Source organism: Nerophis lumbriciformis, linkage group LG20 (genome assembly GCF_033978685.3).
Source record: "Nerophis lumbriciformis linkage group LG20, RoL_Nlum_v2.1, whole genome shotgun sequence".
NCBI classification, from domain to species: domain Eukaryota; kingdom Metazoa; phylum Chordata; class Actinopteri; order Syngnathiformes; family Syngnathidae; genus Nerophis; species Nerophis lumbriciformis.
Window position 1 is genome coordinate 6,058,905 of NC_084567.2, and position 23,985 is coordinate 6,082,889.

Consider the following 23,985-nt stretch of genomic DNA (forward strand, 5'->3'; position numbering starts at 1 on the left):
CACGCAGCCTTGTGGAGAGCCGGTGCTGAGGTATAGGCTCGATGACATGTGGCGGCCCAACTGCACCCTCTGGGGGCGGTTGGATAAGAAGTCTTTAATCCACATGCAGATGGAGTTCGATAGACCCAGGTCTGACAGTTTGGATACCAGTCTGTCAGGTGTTATAATGTTAAATGCCAAACTATAATCCACAAAAAGCAGCCACATGTAAAAGACACTGCACACTGATATAGTTCTGTGAAAATGATTGTCTTCTGTGCAAATGTAAAGAAAGTGAACAGTGTGTGATTTACTGCAATACTGTCAGTCTTTTAACATTTTACTTGTGCTTTGTTGAAATTGTTCACACTTTGCACTGCTTTTATTCTTCTATCAATACACATTATGTCTAGAAGACAGGAAGTAACTCAACACTCTTGAATAGTTTCTACCTCAGTTTGTATGGTTTGTTGAGTTAGCACAGGATTAATATGTGGAAATGACAAATGAGGTACCGTATTTTCCGCACCATAAGGCGCCCTGGGTTAAAAGCCGCGCCTTCAATGAACGGCATATTTCAAAACTTTGTCCACCTATAAGCCGCCCGGTGTTGTAAGCCGCATCTAACTGCGCTAAAGGAATGTCAAAAAAACAGTCAGATAGGTCAGTCAAACTTTAATAATATATTAAAAACCAGCGTTCTAACAACTCTGTTCACTCCCAAAATGTACGCAAATGTGCAATCACAAACATACGTATATCAACATGGACAGAGCTGCGTGAAAAAAGCCACCCGGCCTCTTCGCGTAAACTTAAACTTACCTTAACCACTCGCTCATCTTTTCTTCATCCATCCCTTCGAGTTAGCTTTTATGATGACGCCGGCTGGAAAGGTCTCTTTTGGCAAGGTCTTCCTTTTGAATATCACCATGGGTGGAAGTTTCTGGCCATTAGCATGGCAAGCTAGAACCACAGTGAAGGATGACTTCTCATTCCCTGTGGTGCGAATATTCACCGTACGTGCTCCCGTTGTATCCACAGTGCGGTTCACAGGAATATCAGTTGCTGTGAAATAGTAATCCGTGTGCGGATGGAGAGATTGCGTCTTTTCATGAACCGGATCCCTGTCGTTTAGTAGGAGCCATTTTGTGGTCTTTACAGATGTAAACACACAAAGGAAATGAACCGTACGGTGATATCCGCGCGCTTTTTCTTCTTCTACGCGGGCGGGTGGTTGCTTACAGTAGAAGAAGAAGCGCTTCCTGTTCTATGGGGGCGGGTGCTTACCTTGGCGGTTGCTTGCGTAGAAGAAGAAGCGCTTCCTGTTCTACCGGGAAAAAAGATGGCGGCTGTTTACCGAAGTTGCGAGACCGAAACTTTATGAAAATGAATCTTAATATTTATCCATATATAAAGCGCACCGGGTTATAAGCCGCACTGTCAGCTTTTGAGAAAATTTGTGGTTTTTAGGTGCGCCTTATAGTGCGGAAAATACGGTAAGTCTTAGTTCATTGTGTTCTTCAAGGTGTTTTTGAAAATGTACCTTTTTTTTTTTCTCTAAATGTTCAACTAACTCGAAGTGTTTTGTCAAGAGGATTATTTGTGATATGTACATTTTCAGAATGTGCTTGTTCTATTTTGGGCCAAAGTAAAACAAAGAAAACAATCTGAAGTTGTCATAGTCGTATTTTTATTATATAGTGCCATGATTTTACCCGTCCCGCCCACGTGGAAATAGATTTTCCTCCATGCGGCCCCTGAGCTAAAGTGAGTTTGACACCCCTGCTGTAACCTGACTCATGTGAGCAGGTTACTGTATAAACACATTTTGTTATAAGTTATACAAATGTGTTCAGTTCTCAGAGACACATCAATGTCAGGCTGACAATCGCTCTTCCGCTTTCTCCAAACACGAGAACAAAGCAGCTCCTACTGACTTGTGATTGGTCAGACCGTGCCGATCTTAATCACATGGCTAATTTCAATATAATAAATTGCGATGTAACACAATTGAATATCTTATATGCTCAGACAGTAATGTGTTTATATAAGTTTAGATTGTGTCCAGGCATTGAGTAATTGTCTCTGGCTCCCTGCCTGCGAGAGGCAATGATGAGAGATATAGCAGATTAGTCTCCCTTAACAAGTGGCTGGCTAGCTTCTGTAGACAACAGGGACTAAGGTTTATTGATAATTGGCCCTCTTTCTGGGGCAAACCAGGCTTGCTGATGAGAGACGGCCTTCACCCTAACCAGGAAGGCGCCATCATCCTTGTAGGAACATAGATTACTGTTTGAGTCACATTTGACTAACTACACTAGAGCAAGCCCGGTCACAGACAATTACAGAGTCTGCTAGTCCGGGTGAGGAGTCAGCTAAACTAGAACCAGCCAGCGCCAGGCTGGATAATCCTTGCACACATAGCAATTCTCTTAGAATAACACACAACTCGTTTAATGTTTTTTCTGTTGTGACTGTCTGCGATGAGGTGGCGACTTGTCCAGGGTGTACCCCGCCTTCCGCCCGAATGCAGCTGAGATAGGCTCCAGCACCCCCCGTGACCCCAAAAGGGACAAGCGGTAGAAAATGGATGGATGGATGTTGTGACTGTGTCAGAGGTGGACATGCATTCTACTGAGGTGGCAAATTATGATGCGTTCAGTTTATCGCAGCACCAAGCAAACAATCGGAAAATTCCCGTCATATCAATTCCTAGATATGGTCGAAACTATTTAAAGTGCACTACGCATAATAAACGCAACATTATTAATATTGCTACTACGGATAATTTCAACAAAAACTCGTCAAAACAGCCCAATACCTATAATATGGGCTTTTTAAACATAAGATCATTGTCTCCCAAAACGTTATTAGTTAATGAGGTCATTAGAGACAACAATCTTAACGTCATTGGTCTCAGCAAAACCTGGAACAAACCAGACGATTGTTTTACGCTAAATGAGGCATCTTCTCCTAACTATACGAATGCACATATTGCTTGTCCACTTAAAGGAGGTGAGAGGGTCGCACTAATATACAATGAAAACTTTAACCCTACCCTAAATAATAAATATAAATTGTTTGAGGTGCTTACTATGAGGTTTGTCACACCACTGCCTCTCTACCTGGCTGTTATCTACCGCCCTCCAGGTGCCTATTCGGACTTTTATCAGTGAATTTTCAGAGTTCGTTGCTGATCTTGTGATGCGCGCCAACAATATAATCATAATGGTGGACTTTTATATCCATATGAATACCCCATCGGACCCTCAGTGCGTGGCGCTCCAGACTATAATTGATAGCTGTGGTCTTGCACAAATAATAAATGAACCCACGCATCGCAACGGTAATACGATAGATCTAGTGCTTGTCAGAGGTGTCACCACCTCCAAAGTTATGATACTCCCGTATACTAAAGTAATGTCCGAACATTACCTTATAAATTCGAAGTTCTGACTCATTGTCAACAAGCTAATAATAATAATAACTGCTATAGCAGCCGCAACATTAATGCTGCCACAACGATTACTCTTGCTTTCGGTAATGGCACCATTCCCAAATTATGTGGGCTCTATTGTTAACCTCACTAACAACTTTGACGACGCCCTGCGCAAAACCATTGATAGTATAGCACCGCTAAAGCTAAAAAGGGCCCCTAAAAGGTGCACCCCATGGTTTACAGAAGAAACTAGAGCTCATAAATTATGTCGAAAGCTAGAACTCAAATGGCGCGCGACTAAACTTGAGGTTTTCCATCCAGCATGGAGTGATAGTTTAATAACTTATAAACGCATGCTTACCTTAGCTAAAGCTAAATATTACTCAAATCCCAATCGCCTCAACAAAAACGATCCTAAATTTTTGTTTAGTACAGTAGCATCGCTAACCCAACAAGGGACTCCTCTCAGTAGCTCCACCCACTCGGCAGATGACTTTATGAATGTCTTTAATAAGAAAATTGAACTCTTTAGAAAGGAGATTAAAGACAACGCATCCCAGCTACAACTGGGTTATATTAACACAGATAGGACTGTATATACGACGGATACTGCCCTCCAAAATAGTCTCTCTCTTTTTGATGAAATAACATTAGAGGATTTATTACGGCATGTAAGTGGGATAAAACAAACAACATGTTTGCTTGACCCACTTCCTGGGAAACTTATCAAGGAGCTTTTTGTATTAGGTCCATCAGTGCTAAATATTATAAACGTATCACTTTTCTCTGGCACTCTTCCCCTAGCATTCAAAAGAGCGGTTATTTATCCTCTGCTCAAAAGACCTAACCTCGATCCTGACCTCATGGTAAACTACCGGCCGGTGTCCCACCTTCCCTTTATTCCGAAGATCCTCGAAAAAATTGTTGCACAGCAGCTAAATGAACACTTAGCGTCTAAAAATATCTGTGAACCCTTTCAGTCCGGTTTCATGGCAAATCACTTTACGGAGACAGCCCTCGCAAAAATGACTAATGATCTACTGCTAACGATGGATTCTGATGTGTCATCTATGTTGCTGCTTCTTGATCTTAGCGCTGCTTTCGATACCGTCGATCATAATATTTTATTAGAGCGTATCAAAACATGTATTGGTATGTCAGACTTAGCCTTGTCGTGGTTGAACTCTTGTCTTACTGACAGGATGCAGTGCGTCTCCCATAATAATGTGACCTCGGACTATGTTAAGGTAACGTGTGGAGTTCCCCAGGGTTCGGTTCTTGGCCCTGCATTCTGAAGTATTAACATGCTGCCGCTAGGCGACATCATACGCAAATACGGTGTTAGTTTTCATTGTTATGCTGATGACAGCCAACTCTACATGCCCCTAAAGCTGACCAACACGCCAGATTGTAGTCAGCTGGAGGCGTGTCTTAATGAAATTAAACAATGGATGTCCGCTAACTTCTTGCGACTCAACGCCAAGAAAACGGAAATGCTGATTATCGGTCCTACTAGACACCGACATCTATTTAATAATACCACCTTAACATTTAACAACCAAACAATTACACAAGGTGACTCGGTAAAGAATCTGGGTATTATCTTCCACCCAACTCTCTCGTTTGAGTCACACATTAAGAGTGTTACTAAAAAGGCCTTCTTTCATCTCCGTAATATAGCTAAAATTCGTTCCATTTTGTCCACTAGCGACGCTGAGATCATTATTTGTGGGTTCGTTACGTCTTGTCTCGATTACTTTAACGTATTGTTTTCAGGTCTCCCTATGTCTAACATTGAAAGATTACAGTTGGTACAAAATGCGGCTGCTAGACTTTTGACAAGAACAAGAAAGTTTGATCATATTACGCCTATACTGTATATACCTTTATGTACATATATATATATATATATATACATATATAAATACCTATACTGGCTCACCTGCACTGCCTGTGCACTTAAGATGCAACTTTAAGGTTTTACTACTTACGTATAAAATACTACACGGTCTAGCTCCGTCCTATCTTGCTGATTGTATTGTACCATATGTCCCGGCAAGAAATCTGCGTTCCAAGAACTCCGGCTTATTAGTGATTCCCAGAGCCCAAAAAAAGTCTGCGGGCTATAGAGCATTTTCTATTGGGGCTCCAGTACTATGGAATGCCCTCCCGGTAACAGTTAGAGATGCTATCTCAGTAGAAGCATTTAAGTCCCATCTTAAAACTCATTTGTATACTCTAGCCTTTAAATAGACCCCCCTTTTTAGACCAGTTGATCTGCCATTTCTTTTCTTTTCTCCTCTGCCTCCTTCTCTCTTGTGTGTGTGTGTGTGTGTGTGTGTGTGTGTGTGTGTGTGTGTGTGTGTGTGTGTGTGTGTGTGTGTGTGTGTGTGTGTGTGTGTGTGTGTGTGTGTGTGTGTGTGTGTGTGTGTGTGTGTGTGTGTGTGTGTGTGAGGGGGGGGGGGGTTACACAGGTCCGGTGGCCATGGATGAAGTGCTGGCTGTCCAGAGTCGGGACCCGGGGTGGACCGCTTGCCTGTACATCGGTTGGGGACATCTCTGCGCTGCTGACCCATCTCCACTCGGGATGATTTCTTGCTCGCCCCACATGGACTGGACTCTCACTATTATGTTAGATCCACTCTGGACAGGACTCTCACTATTATGTTAGATCCACTATGGACTGGACTCTCACACTATTATGTTAGATCCACTATGGACTGGACTCTCACACTATTATGTTAGATCCACTATGGACTGGACTCTCACACTATTATGTTAGATCCACTATGGACTGGACTCTCACTGTTATGTTAGATCCACTATGGACTGGACTCTCACTATTATGTTAGATCCACTATGGACTGGACTCTCACTATTATGTTAGATCCACTATGGACTGGACTCTCACACTATTATGTTAGATCCACTATGAACTGGACTTTCACACTATTATGTTAGACCCACTATGGACTGGACTCTCACTATTATGTTAGATCCACTATGGACAGGACTCTCACTATTATGTTAGATCCACTATGGACTGGACTCTCACACTATTATGTTAGATCCACTATGGACTGGACTCTCACACTATTATGTTAGATCCACTATGGACTGGACTCTCACTATTATGTTAGATCCACTATGGACTGGACTCTCACACTATTATGTTAGATCCACTATGGACTGGACTCTCACACTATTATGTTAGACCCACTATGGACTGGACTCTCACTATTATGTTAGATCCACTATGGACTGGACTCTCACACTATTATGTTAGATCCACTATGGACTGGACTCTCACTATTATGTTAGATCCACTATGGACTGGACTCTCACTATTATGTTAGATCCACTATGGACTGGACTCTCACACTATTATGTTAGATCCACAATGGACTGGACTCTCACTATTATGTTAGATCCACTATGGACTGGACTCTCACTATTATGTTAGATCCACTATGGACTGGACTCTCACTATTATGTTAGATCCACTATGGACTGGACTCTCATTATTATGTTAGATCCACTATGGACTAGACTCTCACTATTATGTTAGATCCACTATGGACTGGACTCTCACTATTATGTTAGATCCACTATGGACTGGACTCTCACTATTATGTTAGATCCACTATGGACTGGACTCTCACTATTATGTTAGATCCACTATGGACTGGACGCTCACATTATTATGTTAGATCCACAATGGACTGGACTCTCACTATTATGTTAGATCCACTATGGACTGGACTCTCACTATTATGTTAGATCCACTATGGACTGGACTCTCACACTATTATGTTAGATCCACTATGGACTGGACTCTCATGATTATGTTAGATCCACTATGGACTGTACTCTCACTATTATGTTAGATCCACTATGGACTTGACTCTCATGATTATGTTAGATCCACTATGGACTGGACTCTCACTATTATGTTAGATCCACTATGGACTGGACTCTTACTATTATGTTAGATCCACTATGGACTGGACTTTCACAATATTATGTCAGACCCACTCGACATCCATTGCTTTCGGTCTCCCCTAGAGCCCTAGAGAGGGGGGGTTACCCACATATGCGGTTCTCTCCAAGGTTTCTCATAGTCATTCTCATCGACGTCCCACTGGGGTGAGTTTTTCCTTGCCCTGATGTGGGCTGTGTACCGCGGATGTCGTTGTGGCTTGTGCAGCCCTTTGAGACACTTGTGATTTAGGGCTATATAAATAAATATTGATTGATTGATTGATTGATTGACGTGTTATGATGTTGGTAATGGGGAAAGACGTTAATGTGTCTTGTTTTCATGTTTGCATTTAATATAGTTGACATTTAGCATGATAGCTGCTAACTGGCGATTAGTGATGTTAAGTGCCTAAGATGGTAGTTATTGATTAGCAGTGCGATGAGGGCTTTCTGCTGGTGAGTGATTAGCACTACAGTTAGAGCCACCTATCGCTAGGTAGAAATGAGCAGTTTCACCAACATTTTTACGTGAAACCATATTACTAACTGTCTGGTGTTTTACAGGATTCATGGAAGTTTATTGTCATACCAGCACACGATACACATGAGATGGCACACAATTTAGTAGCACGTGAACAATAGGATTGGTCCTGGTGGAGATCTACACTCTTAGTGCTTTTCTTCTTTATTCAGAGTAATCATTTGACTTTCTAAAGGATTTTAAGTAAAACAATTAATTAGGTTGAAAAATATTTCTGTTTCTTGTTGTATTTAAAATGTATGATTTTTTTCTTTAATGTTTTCCCTTTTTCTGGTTTGAACAACAGCCATGGAAAAAGTCTGTGCACGTGCTTGTATATATATATATATTTTATTTTCAAAGAGTTGTTGTCCATTATTTAATGTTAGATACTTTTGCCAACCATTGTTTTAAAACAAGATTAAATGTACTTTATTTTGAAAAACAACTGTTGTGGAGTAGGAAACGGAAGTGGCGGGCTTCTAGCGCATGCGCAAATGTACTTGAAGCCAAGCAAAAAGACAAGACCGCATTCTATTTGTTCGGAGAATTTTCGAATTCATGATCTTAAAGTCATATGATTCACAGCAAATATAGCAACAAATATCTCAATTGGTATTTTCCAAAGCCACGAAACGTGCATTGAGTTTGGAGCGATATGTGAAGTGAAGATTGAAGACGTGATAGAAGATGGACGACTACTGCTATGCTAAGATGGCGACGTCCGCTAAAAGAGAACATGAAAGAGAATCAACTTCCAGCAAATCACCAACGGAGATAAAGACGAAAGATGAAGGTGAGTGAGTTGAAAACTATCATGAGCCCCGAAATGAGTATTCATGAGAAATGAGCCGACCTTGTTGAAGAATGTAAAGAAAGAGCCGCCATGATTGTTAGCTTGAAGAAGGCAGTGGAGTTCACATCAGAGGAGATGAAAGAATGCAAAAGTCAAATGAAGAAACTAAAAGCGAAACAACAACTCTGTTAGGCTCGTTTGGTGTGTTTTTATATTCATCATGTCGTGGTTTTGAGGTAAGGTGAGTATTTAGTCACATTTAACAAAGTCTCTGTCATACTTGCCAACTTTGAGACCTCCGAAATCGGGGTAAGGGGGAGGAGTATATTTATAGCTAGAATTCACTGAAATTAAAGTATTTATTATATATATATATATGTATATATATATATATATTAGTACAGTAAACAGTATTGAAAACACAGTTGTTCTACTAACTGTGCTGTACTTGCTGCTTACTTTAAAAAAAATATCACTTACCTTTCACTATTTGAGTAGCTGTTGTTCTGCCATTTGAGTACTGGCGAGCGATCTCTGAATCCGTGTCAGTGTATTGTAATAATCCCAGGAATCAGTGACATGCAGTCACTAGAGGCAGGTGAGGCCCCGCCTCACCTGCCATCATGGAAAGAAAAAAAATGTAAAAAGAAAAAAAAAATTAAACTGTTATATGTATCCAGTGATTATACTATAAAGTTATTTTCCATTTAACTTCACCAGTTTTAGATTATTTTTATTCAAAATCGCTGAATTTTCACATTTGTCGTTCAAATACTGAGAAGAGACGGTGCGGTGAACAGCAGCCAGTTGAGGCACGTCACTCAGTGCCTCAACATGGATTCCGGACTCGGCTAACTGCTGGCCTGCTGTGCAGTGAGACTGTATTGCTATATGAATTATATTATACATTTCCATAGTTTAGTTAGATGAGGTATATAATGTACAGTGTATTTTGTCAACAACTGTATATGTGTAACGTATTTCTTGTGCTGAGCGATCATAAAACGGCTGCAAAAGACGCACTGGCTGAGGCTCCAGTAATCCCGCCTCCTGCACCCCCGCCGTAGAATTGTTATATCAACTAAAGCCCACACTTAAACTTTCCACGTGCAAGATTGAATCTATTTAAAAAAGTTATTTCATAAGAAGCCAAAAAGTGCAAAAACAATAATGTTCGTGTTGGAGGAGTTGTGAATGAATGCAGGGACACAACATTATGTACACCTGCAGACTGCAGGTGTATCTAATTCACAACTCCTCCAACACGAACATTATTGTTTTTGCACTTTTTGGCTTCTTATTAAATAACTTTTGTAACCTATTTTTATGGGCTTTCCTCTTTGTGATGTTAAGTTCCTGTTATGCGCTGTTATACAGTATATGCCTTGAGCTCTTATTTTGAAGGCGCTAAGAGCGGAAGTGATGACACGTTGGAGTGGAGCGGAAGTTTTTGAAAGAAGGTAAATAAAGTGGTCCTCGTGTAAATTGGAGCCTCCGTGTTTGTTATTTTGTAGTTTCATACAGTATAGGCGACATTTATAAACCCTCGGTTACACTTTTTTAAATAGATTCAATCTTGCACGTGGAAAGTTTAAGTGAGGGCTTTAGTTGATATAACACTCCCGTCAGCGGTTGCATTAATCCAGCACAACAGCGGCAAATGGACTGAATTTATAAGTAAAGGTAAGACCATAATAACGTTTTTTTTAATTAAATGTGTGCTACAGTTTGTATGTGTAAAGTTAAAGTTAAGTTAAAGTACCAATGATTGTCACACACACACACTAGGTGTAATTAAATTTGTTCTCTGCATTTGACCCATCCCTTGATCACCCCCTGGGAGGTGAGGGGAGCAGTGGGCAGCAGCGGCGCCAAGCCCGGGAATTATTTTTGGTGATTTAACCCCCAATTCCAACCCTTGATGCGGAGTGCCAAGCAGGGAAGAATGCTGGTATGAGCTTTTAAACATAACCCGTTAACTGCTGCCAATCAAATGGTGAGTAAGATACTCTTTAGGGTTCATATGTTTGTAAATCTGACTGTGATGAAGTCAGTGCCTCACCAGTCATGAACCTCACCGCACGTCACTGCCAGGAATGCAGGCTCATCTGACTTCTTTGTTTGTCTTGTCTTTATTGCACAAGATGTAATTCAACCACACAACAGCTCCAATGTGTGTCTCTCCCTTTTCCCGGCAAAACTCGAACACCCACTTCCTATTAACAAAGTAACTTCCCTATCTCTCCCGGAAGTCCCAGCCAAAGTCATTGGCTAACACCCTGTAGCCAGCCGCTACAGTATTAACGTGCCGGCTGGAATAAACACGCTGAGAAATAGCTCCGTGCCTGCCTACGTTATGGGTTATAGATAAACCTATGGATAACGGAGACATATATAATAGTCTCCTTTTCAGATGTGAGGCGACACTAAAGGTAGTACCTTTTAAGGCACGCCACCAATATAGTTGTCCGGCTGGAAATCGGGAGATTTTCGGGAGAATGGTTGTCCCAGGAGATTTTCGGAGAGGCACTGAAATTCGGGAGTCTCCCGGAAAATTCGGGAGGGTTGGCAATTATGGTCTCTATACAGTTTGTCGTGTCGTCAAGTAACAGAAAAGAATGGACGTGTTCAAGTCGCGAGCAACGACTCGTTAGCAGCGTGTTTTGAAGACTAGCCTACAGTTGTTCGGTCGCTGTCTGAATTTTTTCATCAAAACAGAAGAGTTCCTCTTTCCTATGTTTGGCAAATGCCACTAATAAAAAAGTTAGCAAGCATTACTAAGCTAAGTTATTCATGGAGTCCATCAAGTTATTGGATGGATTTTTGAGTGGACATAACAGCCACTATCTCTAAAGCCCCTTCTACACTAAGGTTATTCAGGGTATATCCCACCTAACCTAATCCTTGTTCTTGTTTTGTGTGCAAGTTCTTAAATGTAACTTATCTGAACAATATCCAGTGTTGTGGTCTTTCAATGAACTGGAATACAGTGTGCTGTGGGGCCTTGTTGTAGTAAATCACACCTGAGCCATCATGAATTAATCAAATCTTTAATAAACATGTGAAAGAACATTTTACATCAATCAATCTAGGGATCTAGATATCTGGTCAGGACGCTCTTTTGCTTTCACCTTCATTGTACAATAGTTTTTGGTGACTTTATATACTCTGGACCTAGACGTTGAGTCCGCGACATACATGGTGGACAATAACTGATACAGTCTGCTATGCCAGTCCAAAAGCATTCGCCGTTTTCCATAGTCTTCCCTCGACGCTACCTTTTTTTATCACATCCACGGGAGCCCGCATTCTCGTTGTCTCTCCTTTGACAAATGGACAAAGTTTTTCGGTAAGTAGAATCACAGCTGACCCGGACATTCGAATGTTCTCTTGCCGTTTGAGAAGTGTTGTATCCCAAATAGCTGCAATCGCTTTCTCTTAACCTCTTAAAGCCTAAGCTATTTTTTTTTTACACGCTTTATTTATTTCTCTTTGCTATTTGGGCTTATTGGACCCTAGTTAGAATAAAAACTAAGAATCATATTTTGATATGATATACTTAGTCCATAAGTACATAAACGTGTACTTCATGTTTAGTGACAAGCTAATTCTTATTTTTACACTTTTTTCCCCAAATTCCATTGTATGTTATACTCTTCTGACACCACCAGATGGCAGTATATGTGTCCACATAAGCCGCCATAAGACCCCAATTCAGTAGTGTACACAATTTTGGAAATAAGAGCTAAAAGGTGCTGTCCACGCATGTGGCCAACTAAGCCTTTAGAGGTTTTTAAGGTATCCATGTGTGATTTCCACAAGCGTCTGTACATGTAGAAGAAGGAGAAACACGGGCATGTCTGGATGATTCGTCTCCATCTTTCCAGTGGTTAGCTCCGAGTGGAAACAGGTTTTTATGAAGCTGGCTGTGGCGCGTTTTTTCTGGCGTCACTTCTTCTCCGAACTCAGTTTGTAAACAATCAACAAGTCCATACAAAGCTAAGAGCCGGAGATTCAAGAAATACACGGCGCACTTACCCGTGTAAACAATTATCCAAGGAGGGGGACCTTAAACGATGGTTTAGTGTGGCTGACACGATGCTTAGGCTAAATAATTATTTGTTTAAGGGATTATCCGGCTTAATGTAGACATAGCCTAAGTCATCCTCCATCTTGTAAACACTGTAGCAGCTCGCGAAAGATTAAAATGATGTTGCGCCAGGATTTGATTTTCAGCATTTTTTAATTGTATTTCCTGGTACTTAGTAGGGCTGAGTTAGGGCTGGACAATTAATTCGATTTTAATCCCAACTTCAATTAAGACATGACACGATCAGTCAAAAGAGGACTTAAAGGAAACTAAATGACCTCAAATATAGCTACAAATGAGGCATTATGATACAAAAAAAAATCTGTCTGGAGCCGCAAAAAATTAAAAGCCATATATAGATAGTGTGTCATGAGATATAAATTGAATTAAGAGGACTTAAAGGAAACTAAATGACCTCAAATATAGCTACAAATGAGGCATAATGATGCAATATGTACATATAGCTAGCCTAAATAGTATGTTAGCATCGATTAGCTTGTAGTCATGCAGTGACCAAATATGTCTGATTAGCACTCCAACAAGTCAATAACATCAACAAAACTCACCTTTCATGCACAACCTTAAAAGTTTGGTGGACAAAATGAGACAGAAAAAGAAGTGGCATAAAACACGTCCTAGAAAGTTATACATGTAAACAAACTACGGTGAGTTCAAGGACCGCCAAAATTAGTAGGACAAAACGGCGCTCGCCAAATACTGGAATCAGTGAAGCATGTTTAATATAAACAGTGTGCTTTATAACAATTAGGGAGGTTTGTGTCATGTTTGTCCTTCTACAGAAACCGTATTAAAACAAAAAATAGATTGTTTTCCCCTCATCTTTTTCCATTTTTCATACATTTCTGAAAAAGCTCCAGAGAGCCACTAGGGCGGCGCTAAAGAGCCGCATGCGGCTCTAGAGCCGCGGGTTGCCGACCCCTGCCTTAAGGGGATGCTTGAATTATTCACTATTTACCAAAGAAATCTAGTCTAAGAGAGAGTGAGAGGAGACGACTTACATAGTTGAACAATTGACTATGTACCACATAAACATACAATAACCAGACAATAATAAACACATAAATTACACTCATGCCCACTCACACACTGCCTCCCCAATAGAACCTCCCACACTAAAGCAATCACATAACACACACACACACACAGTCCAACCTGGGTCGCATGGCTGGGCCGATTGTCCGTTGCGGTCCTGCTGAATGGGTGGTGCACATAGGGGTGGTCCTGCTGAATGGGTGGTGCACGTAGGGGTGGTCCTGCTGAATGGGTGGTGCACGTAGGGGTGGGGTGGGGTGAGTTGAAACTGCTGGATACAAAGGGGGCGTTGGAGAGGGGGTACACCTCCCGTTGTAATCTCGTTATATGCACATATAATGACAATAAAGTCCATTCTATTCTATTCTTATTGTAGAGAAGAGAAACACGGCCGTGCTTCCTTTAGCTCGCCTCACGAGCCCAGTCTGGAGCGGGAGGAGAACCAGCCTCTTCCTGGGTCACCTCTCTGTCGACTAGTCCGTGAGCGCGTGCCATTTACACTCCAAACTCACGCTGTCCACGTCCCTCGCAGTGATGTAGCCACGATAGCACACAGCTAAACTCTCTCTAATGGTCCCACACTCGCTCTCCAGCTTGTACACAGTCACAGGGGAGAGTGTCTCTTTAAAGAGGAACATTATCACCAGACCTATGTAAGCGTCAATATATACCTTGATGTTGCAGAAAAAAGACCATATATTTTTTTAACCGATTTCAGAACTCTAAATGGGTGAATTTTGGCGAATTAAACGCCTGTCTATTATTCGTTGTGACGTCACATCGGGAAGCAATCTGCCATTTTCTCACTTTCGTCGGTGTGTTGTCGGAGGGTGTAAAAACACGAACAGGGGCGGATTCAAGTTGCACCAGTGGCCCAAAGATGCGAAAGTGGCAAGAAATTGGACGTTTGTTCCGCACACTTTACCGACGAAAGCTATGCTACGACAGAGATGGCAAGAATGTGTGGATATCCTGCGACACTCAAAGCAGATGCATTTCCAACCATAAAGTCAAAGAAATCTGCCGCCAGACCCCATTGAATCTGCCGGAGTGTGTGAGCAATTCAGGGACAAAGGACCTCGGTAGCACGGCAAGAAATGGCGGCAGTTTGTTCCCGCAGACGAGCGAGCTAAACCCCCTGGATGTCTTGGCTCACACCGTCCCTTATGCCACCGAAGATGATCAAGAGAAGAATATCGACCCTAGCTTCCCTGGGCTGCTGACATCAACTCCAAAACTGGACAGATCAGCTTTCAGGAAAAGAGAGCGGATGAGGGTATGTCTACAGAATATATTAATTGATGAAAATTGGGCTGTCTGCACTCTCAAAGTGCATGTTGTTGCCAAATGTATTTCATATGCTGTAAACCTAGTTCATAGTTGTTAGTTTCCTTTAATGCCAAACAAACACATACCAATCGTTGGTTAGAAGGCGATCGCCGAATTCGTCCTCGCTTTCTCCCGTGTCGCTGGCTGTCGTGTCGTTTTCGTCGGTTTCGCTTGCATACGGTTCAAACCGATATGGCTCAATAGCTTCAGTTTCTTCTTCAATTTTGTTTTCGCTACCTGCCTCCACACTACAACCATCCGTTTCAATACATGCGTAATCTGTTGAATCGCTTAAGCCGCTGAAATCCGAGTCTGAATCCGAGCTAATGTCGCTATAGCTTGCTGTTCTTTCCGCCATGTTTGTTTGTGTTGGCTTCACTATGTGACGTCACAGGAAAATGGATGGGTGGTTAAAATCAGGCACTTTGAAGCTTTTTTTAGGGATATTGCTTGATGGGTAAAATTTTGAAAAAAACTTCGAAAAATATAATAAGCCACTGGGAACTGATTTTTAATGGTTTTAACCCTTCTGAAATTGTGATGTTCCCCTTTAAAGGCCTACTGAAACCCACTACTACCGACCACGCAGTCTGATAGTTTATATATCAATGATGAAATCTTAACATTGCAACACATGCCAATACGGCCGGGTTAGTTTACTAAAGTGCAATTTTTAATTTCGCGCGACATATCCTGCTGAAAACGTCTCGGTATGATGACGTCAGTGCGTGACGTCGCGGATTGTAGAGGACATTTTGAGACAGCATGGTGGCCAGCTATTAAGTCGTCTGTTTCATCGCAAAATTCCACAGTATTCTGAACATCTGTGTTGGTGAATCTTTTGCAATTTGTTCAATGAACAATGGAGACAGCAAAGAAGAAAGCTGTAGGAGGGAAGCGGTGTATTGCGGCCGACTGCAGCAACACAAACACAGCCGGTGTTTCATTGTTTACATTCCCGGAAGATGACAGTCAAGCTTTACCATTGGCCTGTGGAGAACTGGGACAACAGAGACTCTTACCAGGAGGACTTTGAGTTGGATACGCAGACACGGTACCGTGAGTACGCTTCCAAACATTTGATCGCTTTCCCGTATGTGCGTGCCGCTATGTGCATGTCACGTAAATAATTCAATGTATACACCCTGATGATTATCTTGTGTGATGACTGTATTATGATGATAGTATATATCTGTATCATGAATCAATTTAAGTGGACCCCGACTTAAACAAGTTGAAAAACTTATTCGGGTGTTACCAGTTAGTGGTCAATTGTACGGAATATGTACTGTACTGTGCAATCTACTAATAAAAGTCTCAAAAAGTCTCACGTATGTAACTTTGGGGACTTTGGGGAAATATATGTGCTGTATGAACTTTGGGGAGGTGAACGGTACTTTGGGCTGTGGGATTGAGTGTGTTGTGAAGGTGTTTGAGTTGTATTGGCGGGTTATATGGACGGGACGGGGGAGGTGTTTGTTATGCGGGATTAATTTGTGGCATATTAAATATAAGTCTGGTTGTGTTGTGGCTAATAGAGTATATATATGTCTTGTGTTTATTTACTGTTTTAGTCATTCCCAGCTGAATATCAGGTCCCACCCGCCTCTCACAGCATCTTCCCTATCTGAATCGCTCCCACTGCCCTCTAGTCCTTCACTCTCACTTTCCTCATCCACAAATCTTTCATCCTCGCTCAAATTAATAGGGAAATCCTCGCTTTCTCGGTCCGAATCGCTCTCGCTGCTGGTGGCCATGATTGTAAACAATGTGCAGATGTGAGGAGCTCCACAACCTGTGACGTCACGCTACTCGTCTGCTACTTCCGGTACAGGCAAGCAGCGACCAAAAGTTGCGAACTTTATCGTCGATGTTCTCTACTAAATCCTTTCAGCAAAAATATGGCAATATCGCGAGATGATCAAGTATGACACATAGAATGGACCTGCTATCACCGTTTAAATAAGAAAATCGCATTTCAGTAGGCCTTTAATAACTTACCGTATTTTCCGCACCATAAGCCGCCTTGGGTTATAAGCCGCGCCTTCAATGAACGGCATATTTCAAAACTTTGTCCACCTATAAGCCGCCCCGTGTTATAAGCCGCATCTAACTGCGCTAAAGGGAATGTCAAAAAAACAGTCAGATAGGTCAGTCAAACTTTAATAATATATTAAAAACCAGCGTGATGTGGGCGCGCATGGAGTCGTATATCAACATGGACGGAGCTGCGTGAAAAAAGCCACCCGGCCTCTTCGCGTAAACTTCCCTTAACCACTCGCTCACCTTTTCTTCATCCATCCATCCCTTCGAGTTAGCTTTTATGATGACGCCGGCTGGAAAGGTCTCTTTTGGCAAGGTCTTCCTTTTGAATATCACCATGGGTGGAAGTTTCTGGCCATTAGCATGGCAAGCTAGAACCACAGTGAAGGATGACTTCTCATTCCCTGTGGTGCGAATATTCACCGTACGTGCTCCCGTTGTATCCACAGTGCGGTTCACAGGAATATCAAAAGTCAGTGGAACCTCGTCCATGTTGATAATGTTCTCTGGCCGGATCTTTTTTTCAGCTATCTTGTTTTTACAATATGCACGGAAAGTAGCCAGCTTTTCTTGAAAGTCTTTAGGCAGTTGCTGTGAAATAGTAGTCCGTGTGCGGATGGAGAGATTGCGTCTTTTCATGAACCGGAAACCTGTCGCTTAGTAGGAGCCATTTTGTGGTCTTTACAGATGTAAACACACAAAGGAAATGAAACGTAATATCCGCGCGCTTCTTCTTCTTCTACGGGGGCGGGTGGTTGCTTACAGTAGAAGAAGAAGCGCTTCTTTTTCTATGGGGGCGGGTGCTTACCTTGGCGGTTGCTTGAGTAGAAGAAGAAGCGCTTCCTGTTCTACGGGGAAAAAAGATGGCGGCTGTTTACCGTAGTTGCGAGACCTAAACTTTATGAAAATGAATCTTAATATTAATCCATATATAAAGCGCACCGGGTTATAAGCCGCACTGTCAGCTTTTGAGTAAATTTGTGGTTTTTAGGTGCGGCTAATAGTGCGGAAAATACGGTAACTCAAAACCTGACAACCTGCCGTTCGTGCAGTCACTGTGCAGCAAACAAAACACACGTTAAGTTAAAGTTAAAGTACCAACGCACTCAGCATCAAGGGTTGCAATTGGGGTTTAAATCATCAAAAATTATTCCCGGGCAGGGCCACCGCTGCTGCTCACTGCTCCCCTCACCTCCCAGGGGGTGATCACATGCGAGCTGCGGTTCGCTTACTAGTGGTTAGCATACACGTCACAGTTACTGGCAACGTGAAGTGCCCAAGCGTCCTTAAACCTTTAAGTAGTGCACGTTTATCAACTGTCACTTCTAACACTCTGAAGTAGGAAGCTTACAGTAGTTACTTCTCCAAGCTGCAACCGCGGTGAACTACCTCCCGTGCAGTGTTAACGACGCTACGTTGCTTGTTAACGCCGGAGCTCTCTAAACACTTTCACTCCTTTTACCTGCCGGCGGAAACGGAACTGCCCGTAACCATAGCAACCGCAACCATAGTAATGGTTAAAACAACTTACAGAAACACATTTTAGCTTCCCAAACGACACATATGAAATAGAAATAAATAATAATAATAATTAATCCCTTAACAGAAATTATCTCCTGTCTGCAAGACGAAAGGGACAATTACACAAATATGCAAACCTTCAGAACAACTCAGCTTCTAAAACGTGTAGCTCATCCTCCTTATGTTCAGGCTCAAAAATATAAGCTTCTGGATCATAATTTGTCCCAAAGTATTTTTTGATGGCACTCATGAAGTCTGCCTTTATTAGTAATAGTTGGTGGTGTTGTTGAAGGAAATAGCGAACATGAACAATGTGCTGCCGTTTGCTTGAAATGATAAAAATGCGTAAATATTACATGTTATTATGAATGTGCCTGTTATTACATTACATATATACTTACGGCGTGTATATAAAAAGTTGTTGGAAGCTTTTGGATATTTTTTTATGGGCGATATAGAGTGTGTCCACATTAACTGCATTGTTAACTGACTTTTGCTAGCGTTTATTTACAAGTTAGAATCAGTGATGGGCAGTAGTGCACAACAAGTAGCGACGCTATGTAGCTTAACTACAGTTCCCAGTAGCGTGGCGTTAGTCTTGTTCCTTTTTGAACCCGTAGTGATTCCTGTAGCTCAGCTTTTTTTCGACCCATGTAGTGACGTAGCGTCCATCAAACGCTACAAAGAGAGAAAATAGACTGCTAATCAAGGGCTGGAAAAAAACAAAAAACATAGTGCTATAATCATTTTAATTTATTGTTACTAAGATTGTTTGTTTATGTGTTATTCATTTGTTACTCGCTTCCGCCATCCTAGTCACTTCCGTTGTGTCCTTAGGCAAGACACTTTACCCACCTGCTCCCAGTGCCACCCACACTGGTTTAAATGTAACTTAGATATTGGGTTTTCACTATGTAAAGCGCTTTGAGTCACTCGAGAAAAGCGCTATATAAATATAATTCACTTCACTTCACTTCACTAATGTATATCTGCTTGTTCTTTTAGATTATATTTAAAACTGAGTTTTGGTGGTACTGTTTTTACGTTTTCAAATGAATAAATAATGGTGTTATTTCTCGTGATTCCAAAATCACTCAAAATAATTGTGATTATTATGTTTTGCCATAATTGTCCAGCCCTAGATGAGGTATTGGAAATGACTTCACGATAAACTATGTATCACGGTACTCGAGTCACGATACAATAGTTTATTGCAATATTGTGACATGGAGTTTTACTGCCATTTTTACAAAGTCATTGACAAATTAAAAAAAATACTTAAAATAAATGTGTATAAGTACACTCGATGCCAGTAATAATTTATTGGACAAACTGTGTCAAAACAAAGTAAATAAAATGATCATTACAATTGTACAAAAAGTGGATCAGATTTATTGCATTAGGTATCTAAAAAAAGTTCTCTACTTTTTAACTACAGACTTCTTTGAAGTAGATATTATCTTTTTTGGTTGTGCGAAGTATTTCAATATTGACTTTTTCCCTACTGTTAGTTTGTAGTATCCTAATGTCCATCGAAGCAGATGTTTTCTACTTTTTGTGATTCTAGCTGAACTTTTCTGAGTCTATGACAAGTCATGTAAACATTGATCCATCATTCTGGCAAGGCACTAAATGAATAGCCATGAAACAAGACACACACATACAGTACATAGAATAAAGTGTGTTTTTGTTGTTTGTGTCTTGCAGACGTCCAGCAGCTGATCAGTAATCCAGAAGAAGTTTCCCCTCAGTTAGGGGGGAGCTCCACTTTGAAGCAGGAGACTCCACAACCACCCTGCATTAAAAAGGAAGAGGAGGAACTCTGCATCACTCAGGAGGGAGAGTGTCTTCTAGGACGAGAGGAAGCTGATTACACCAAGTTTCCACTGAGTATTCTCTCTGTGAAGACTGAAGAAGATGAAGAGAAACCACAAGTAGACGACCTCTTAGCTCCACTATCAGATAGTGAGGCTGAAGATGAGGTTGAAGTAACTTTGAGCAGCGATACAGACTGTGAAGGTGATATGAGGACTCACACTGACAACAAACACTCTGAATGCTCTACAAAGAAGAGAGGTGAAACATGTTTGAGCTGCTCAGTGTGTGCTAAAAGTTTTACTAAAAAGAGCCATTTGACTCGACACATGAGAACACACAAAGGTGAAAAAACATGTATTTGTTCAGTTTGTGGCAAAAGCGTTTCTCATAATAGCCATTTGACTGAACACATGAGAACACACACAGGTGAAAAACCATTTAGTTGTTCAGTTTGTGGCAACAGCTTTTCTCAAAATGGCTCTTTGACTCAACACATGAAAACACACACAGGAGAAAAAACATTTAAGTGTTCAGTTTGTGGCAAAAGCTTTTCTCGAAAAAGCATTTTGACTAAACACATACGAATACACACAAGAGAAAAAACATTTAATTGTTCAATTTGTGGCAAACGCTTTTCCCAAAATAGCCATTTGACTGAACACATGAAAACACACACAGGTGAAAAACCATTTAATTGTTCAATTTGTGGCAAACGCTTTTCTCAAAATAGCCATTTGACTGAACACATGAAAACACACACAGGTGAAAAACCATTTAAGTGTTCAGTTTGTGGCAACAGCTTTTCTCGAAATAGCCATTTGGCTGAACACATGATAACACACACAGGAGAAAAACATTTTAATTGTTCAGTTTGTGGCATAAGCTTTTCTCAAAATAGCTATTTGACTCAACACATGAGAACACACACAGGAGAAAAACCATTTAACTGTTCAGTTTGTGGTAAAAGCTTTCCTTATAACAGCTCTTTGTGTCGACACATGAGAACACACGCTGGAGGAAAACCATTTAGTTGTTCAGTGTGCTGTAAAAGGTTCACACATAATACAGACGCAGTAAAACACATAAGAACACACAAAGGAAAATAACCAATTAGCTGTTTAGTTTGTGGTATGTTGCTCATATGTGGCGACATCCACCCTACCCAGGACCTCCTCACTGCTTCTTTCACAAATATCTGAGGTATTCATACAAACTTGGATTATTTGAAGCATAGTCTTATCTACTCATGACCCCATGTCTTCTCTGTATCTGAAACCTTCCTGAACAGTAAGATAGATGATGCTTCAAGTGCTTGGTTAAGCTTTCTTCAGTCCAGGGACCTGGGGCCTCATGTGTCAAGTTTGTGCACGCTCAAAAACCTGCACTACACCCTTTTTCACTGCAAAGTTGAGATGTATCAAAACTGACGTTGATGCATAAGTTATGCTGGGTAACAGTTCCCACAATGGACCACAATGGAAACAAGCCTTTTGGCTTTTTGTGCCATCAATTTTTAAAGCATTACATGGATTCAATTCTTTAAGATGTCGATACACTTTTCAATCAATCAATCAATCCCATAAAGTGCCAACTTTTGACCTCAGACTGATTGATGTGCAAATCAAAGACATGTGAACAATTAACGCCCACCTCCCTCGACATTCGGGCATAACAGGTTCAATTTGGCCCGTGAGATGAGTTTGTTATGACAGAAACTGCTGTTCTAAATTCGTCCACTGGATGTCGCAATTTTAATTCTGTTAGGCAAGCAAATAGTTTGTTTCTGGGTGAGTTAGTATGTCAAGCAAGAGGTACACAGTCTTTATTAAAGGAAATATATATATATATATATATATATAAATATATTATATTTTAGAATATATATATTATATATAATATAATGTGTATGTAACCAAAAGGAAATGGGTGTCAGACTATGTGTTTTACTGTAAATGTTGGAGGTGTGTGTTGAGAGGAGCGGTGCTGTCAGACAAGGGCTAGACAGGCAGGGTTGTCCGGGGGCGGACGAGTGGTCGGGAGGCAGGAGCGAATCGTCGTAGTCCGGGGGCAAGCGAGGAGTGGAGAACCAGGAAGACAGGGAAGATCCAGGAGCACAAGACACACAGCTTGACTCAGGGACGCACACAAGGAACTGCGAGGCTAGGAAGGACAGGACAAGTACGCAGGGAAAACACAGAGATCAGGCTTTGAAAAAGGCAACTAAGGAGCTTGAGACGAGTTTACGGTACGATGCACAGGTCGCTACGTTCTGGCACTGGATCTCTGGTAGCGGTGGTTTAAGTTGGCGTCATTCTCATCAGTGCCGGGTGATTTGATTGAAGATGGAAAGCAGCTGCCCGCAGCAGCTGGGTTTACGCGCGCGCGCGTTCTTGGAGGTGCGCTCAGCGCAGCACACAGATGATTGCGCACTGGTGTGTGTCCGGGCCGTGACATCACCTCCTCGGACAATTTTTTTACACGGGTAAGTGCACCGTGTATTTCTTGAATCTCCGGCTCTTAGCTTTGTATGGACTCATTGATCGTTAAGAAACTGAGTTCGGAGAGGAAGTGACGCCAGAAAGACTGCGCCCCACACAGGAAGTGATGTCAGAAAGAACGCGCCAAAAATATGGAGGGGAGTCATCCAGACATGTCTGTGTTTCTCCTTCTTCTACATGTACAGACACTTGTGGAAATCTCACATGAATACCTTAAGAGAAAGCGATTGCAGCTATTTGGGATACAACACTTCTCGGACGGCAAGAGAACTTTCCAATGTTTGATTCACTACAATAAGGCCCCAAAGCACACTGGATTCCAGTTAATTGAAATACCACAACACTGGATATTGTTAAGATTTAGGAATTTGCACACAAAGCAACACTGGAGGTGATTATGATGTGTACATTTACCGCGCGTGCTTATTAGGTCGCGTTGCGCCGGCTGACGGAGGCGGGGAGGGGGTCTTAAACGGTGGAATTGTGTGTGTGTGTGTGTGTGTGTGTGTGTGTGGACAAGGATAAAGTTAGGTGGGATTTACCCTGGATAACCTACTTGGTGTAAACGGATCCTAAAAAGAATATATCGTGTTACCATAAATGAATGATGATTAATCACAGTGTTCGTTTTCACCGGCGCAGGAAGGCATTGCACAGGCAGCGATGACGTCACACACCAGTGGTAGAGGGGTGTGCTCTGTCCGATAATGGCTTTTCTGCCGATATTCGGATATTGTCCAACTCTTAATTACTAATTCCGATATCAACTGATACCGATTTATACAGTCGTGGAATTAACACATTATCATGCCTAATTTTGTTGTGATGCCCTGCTGGATGCATTACACCAGGGGTCTCAAACTCAATTTACCTGGGGGCCACTGGATGCAGAAACTGGGTGAGGCTGGGCCGCAAGAA

At 41.6% G+C, this 23,985-nt stretch overlaps 1 protein-coding gene across 1 annotated transcript; it reads left to right on the forward strand.

The window, feature by feature from the left end:
* The first annotated feature begins 46 nt into the window (after positions 1-46).
* On the forward strand, positions 47-22,380 carry LOC133619365 (uncharacterized). Its single transcript, XM_061980343.2, has 3 exons — positions 47-129; positions 14,235-14,338; positions 20,459-22,380. The coding sequence occupies exons 1-3, from the start codon at positions 47-49 to the stop codon at positions 21,673-21,675; spliced, it is 1,404 nt and encodes a 467-aa protein (XP_061836327.2). The 3' UTR covers positions 21,676-22,380.
* The last annotated feature ends 1,605 nt before the right edge of the window (positions 22,381-23,985 follow it).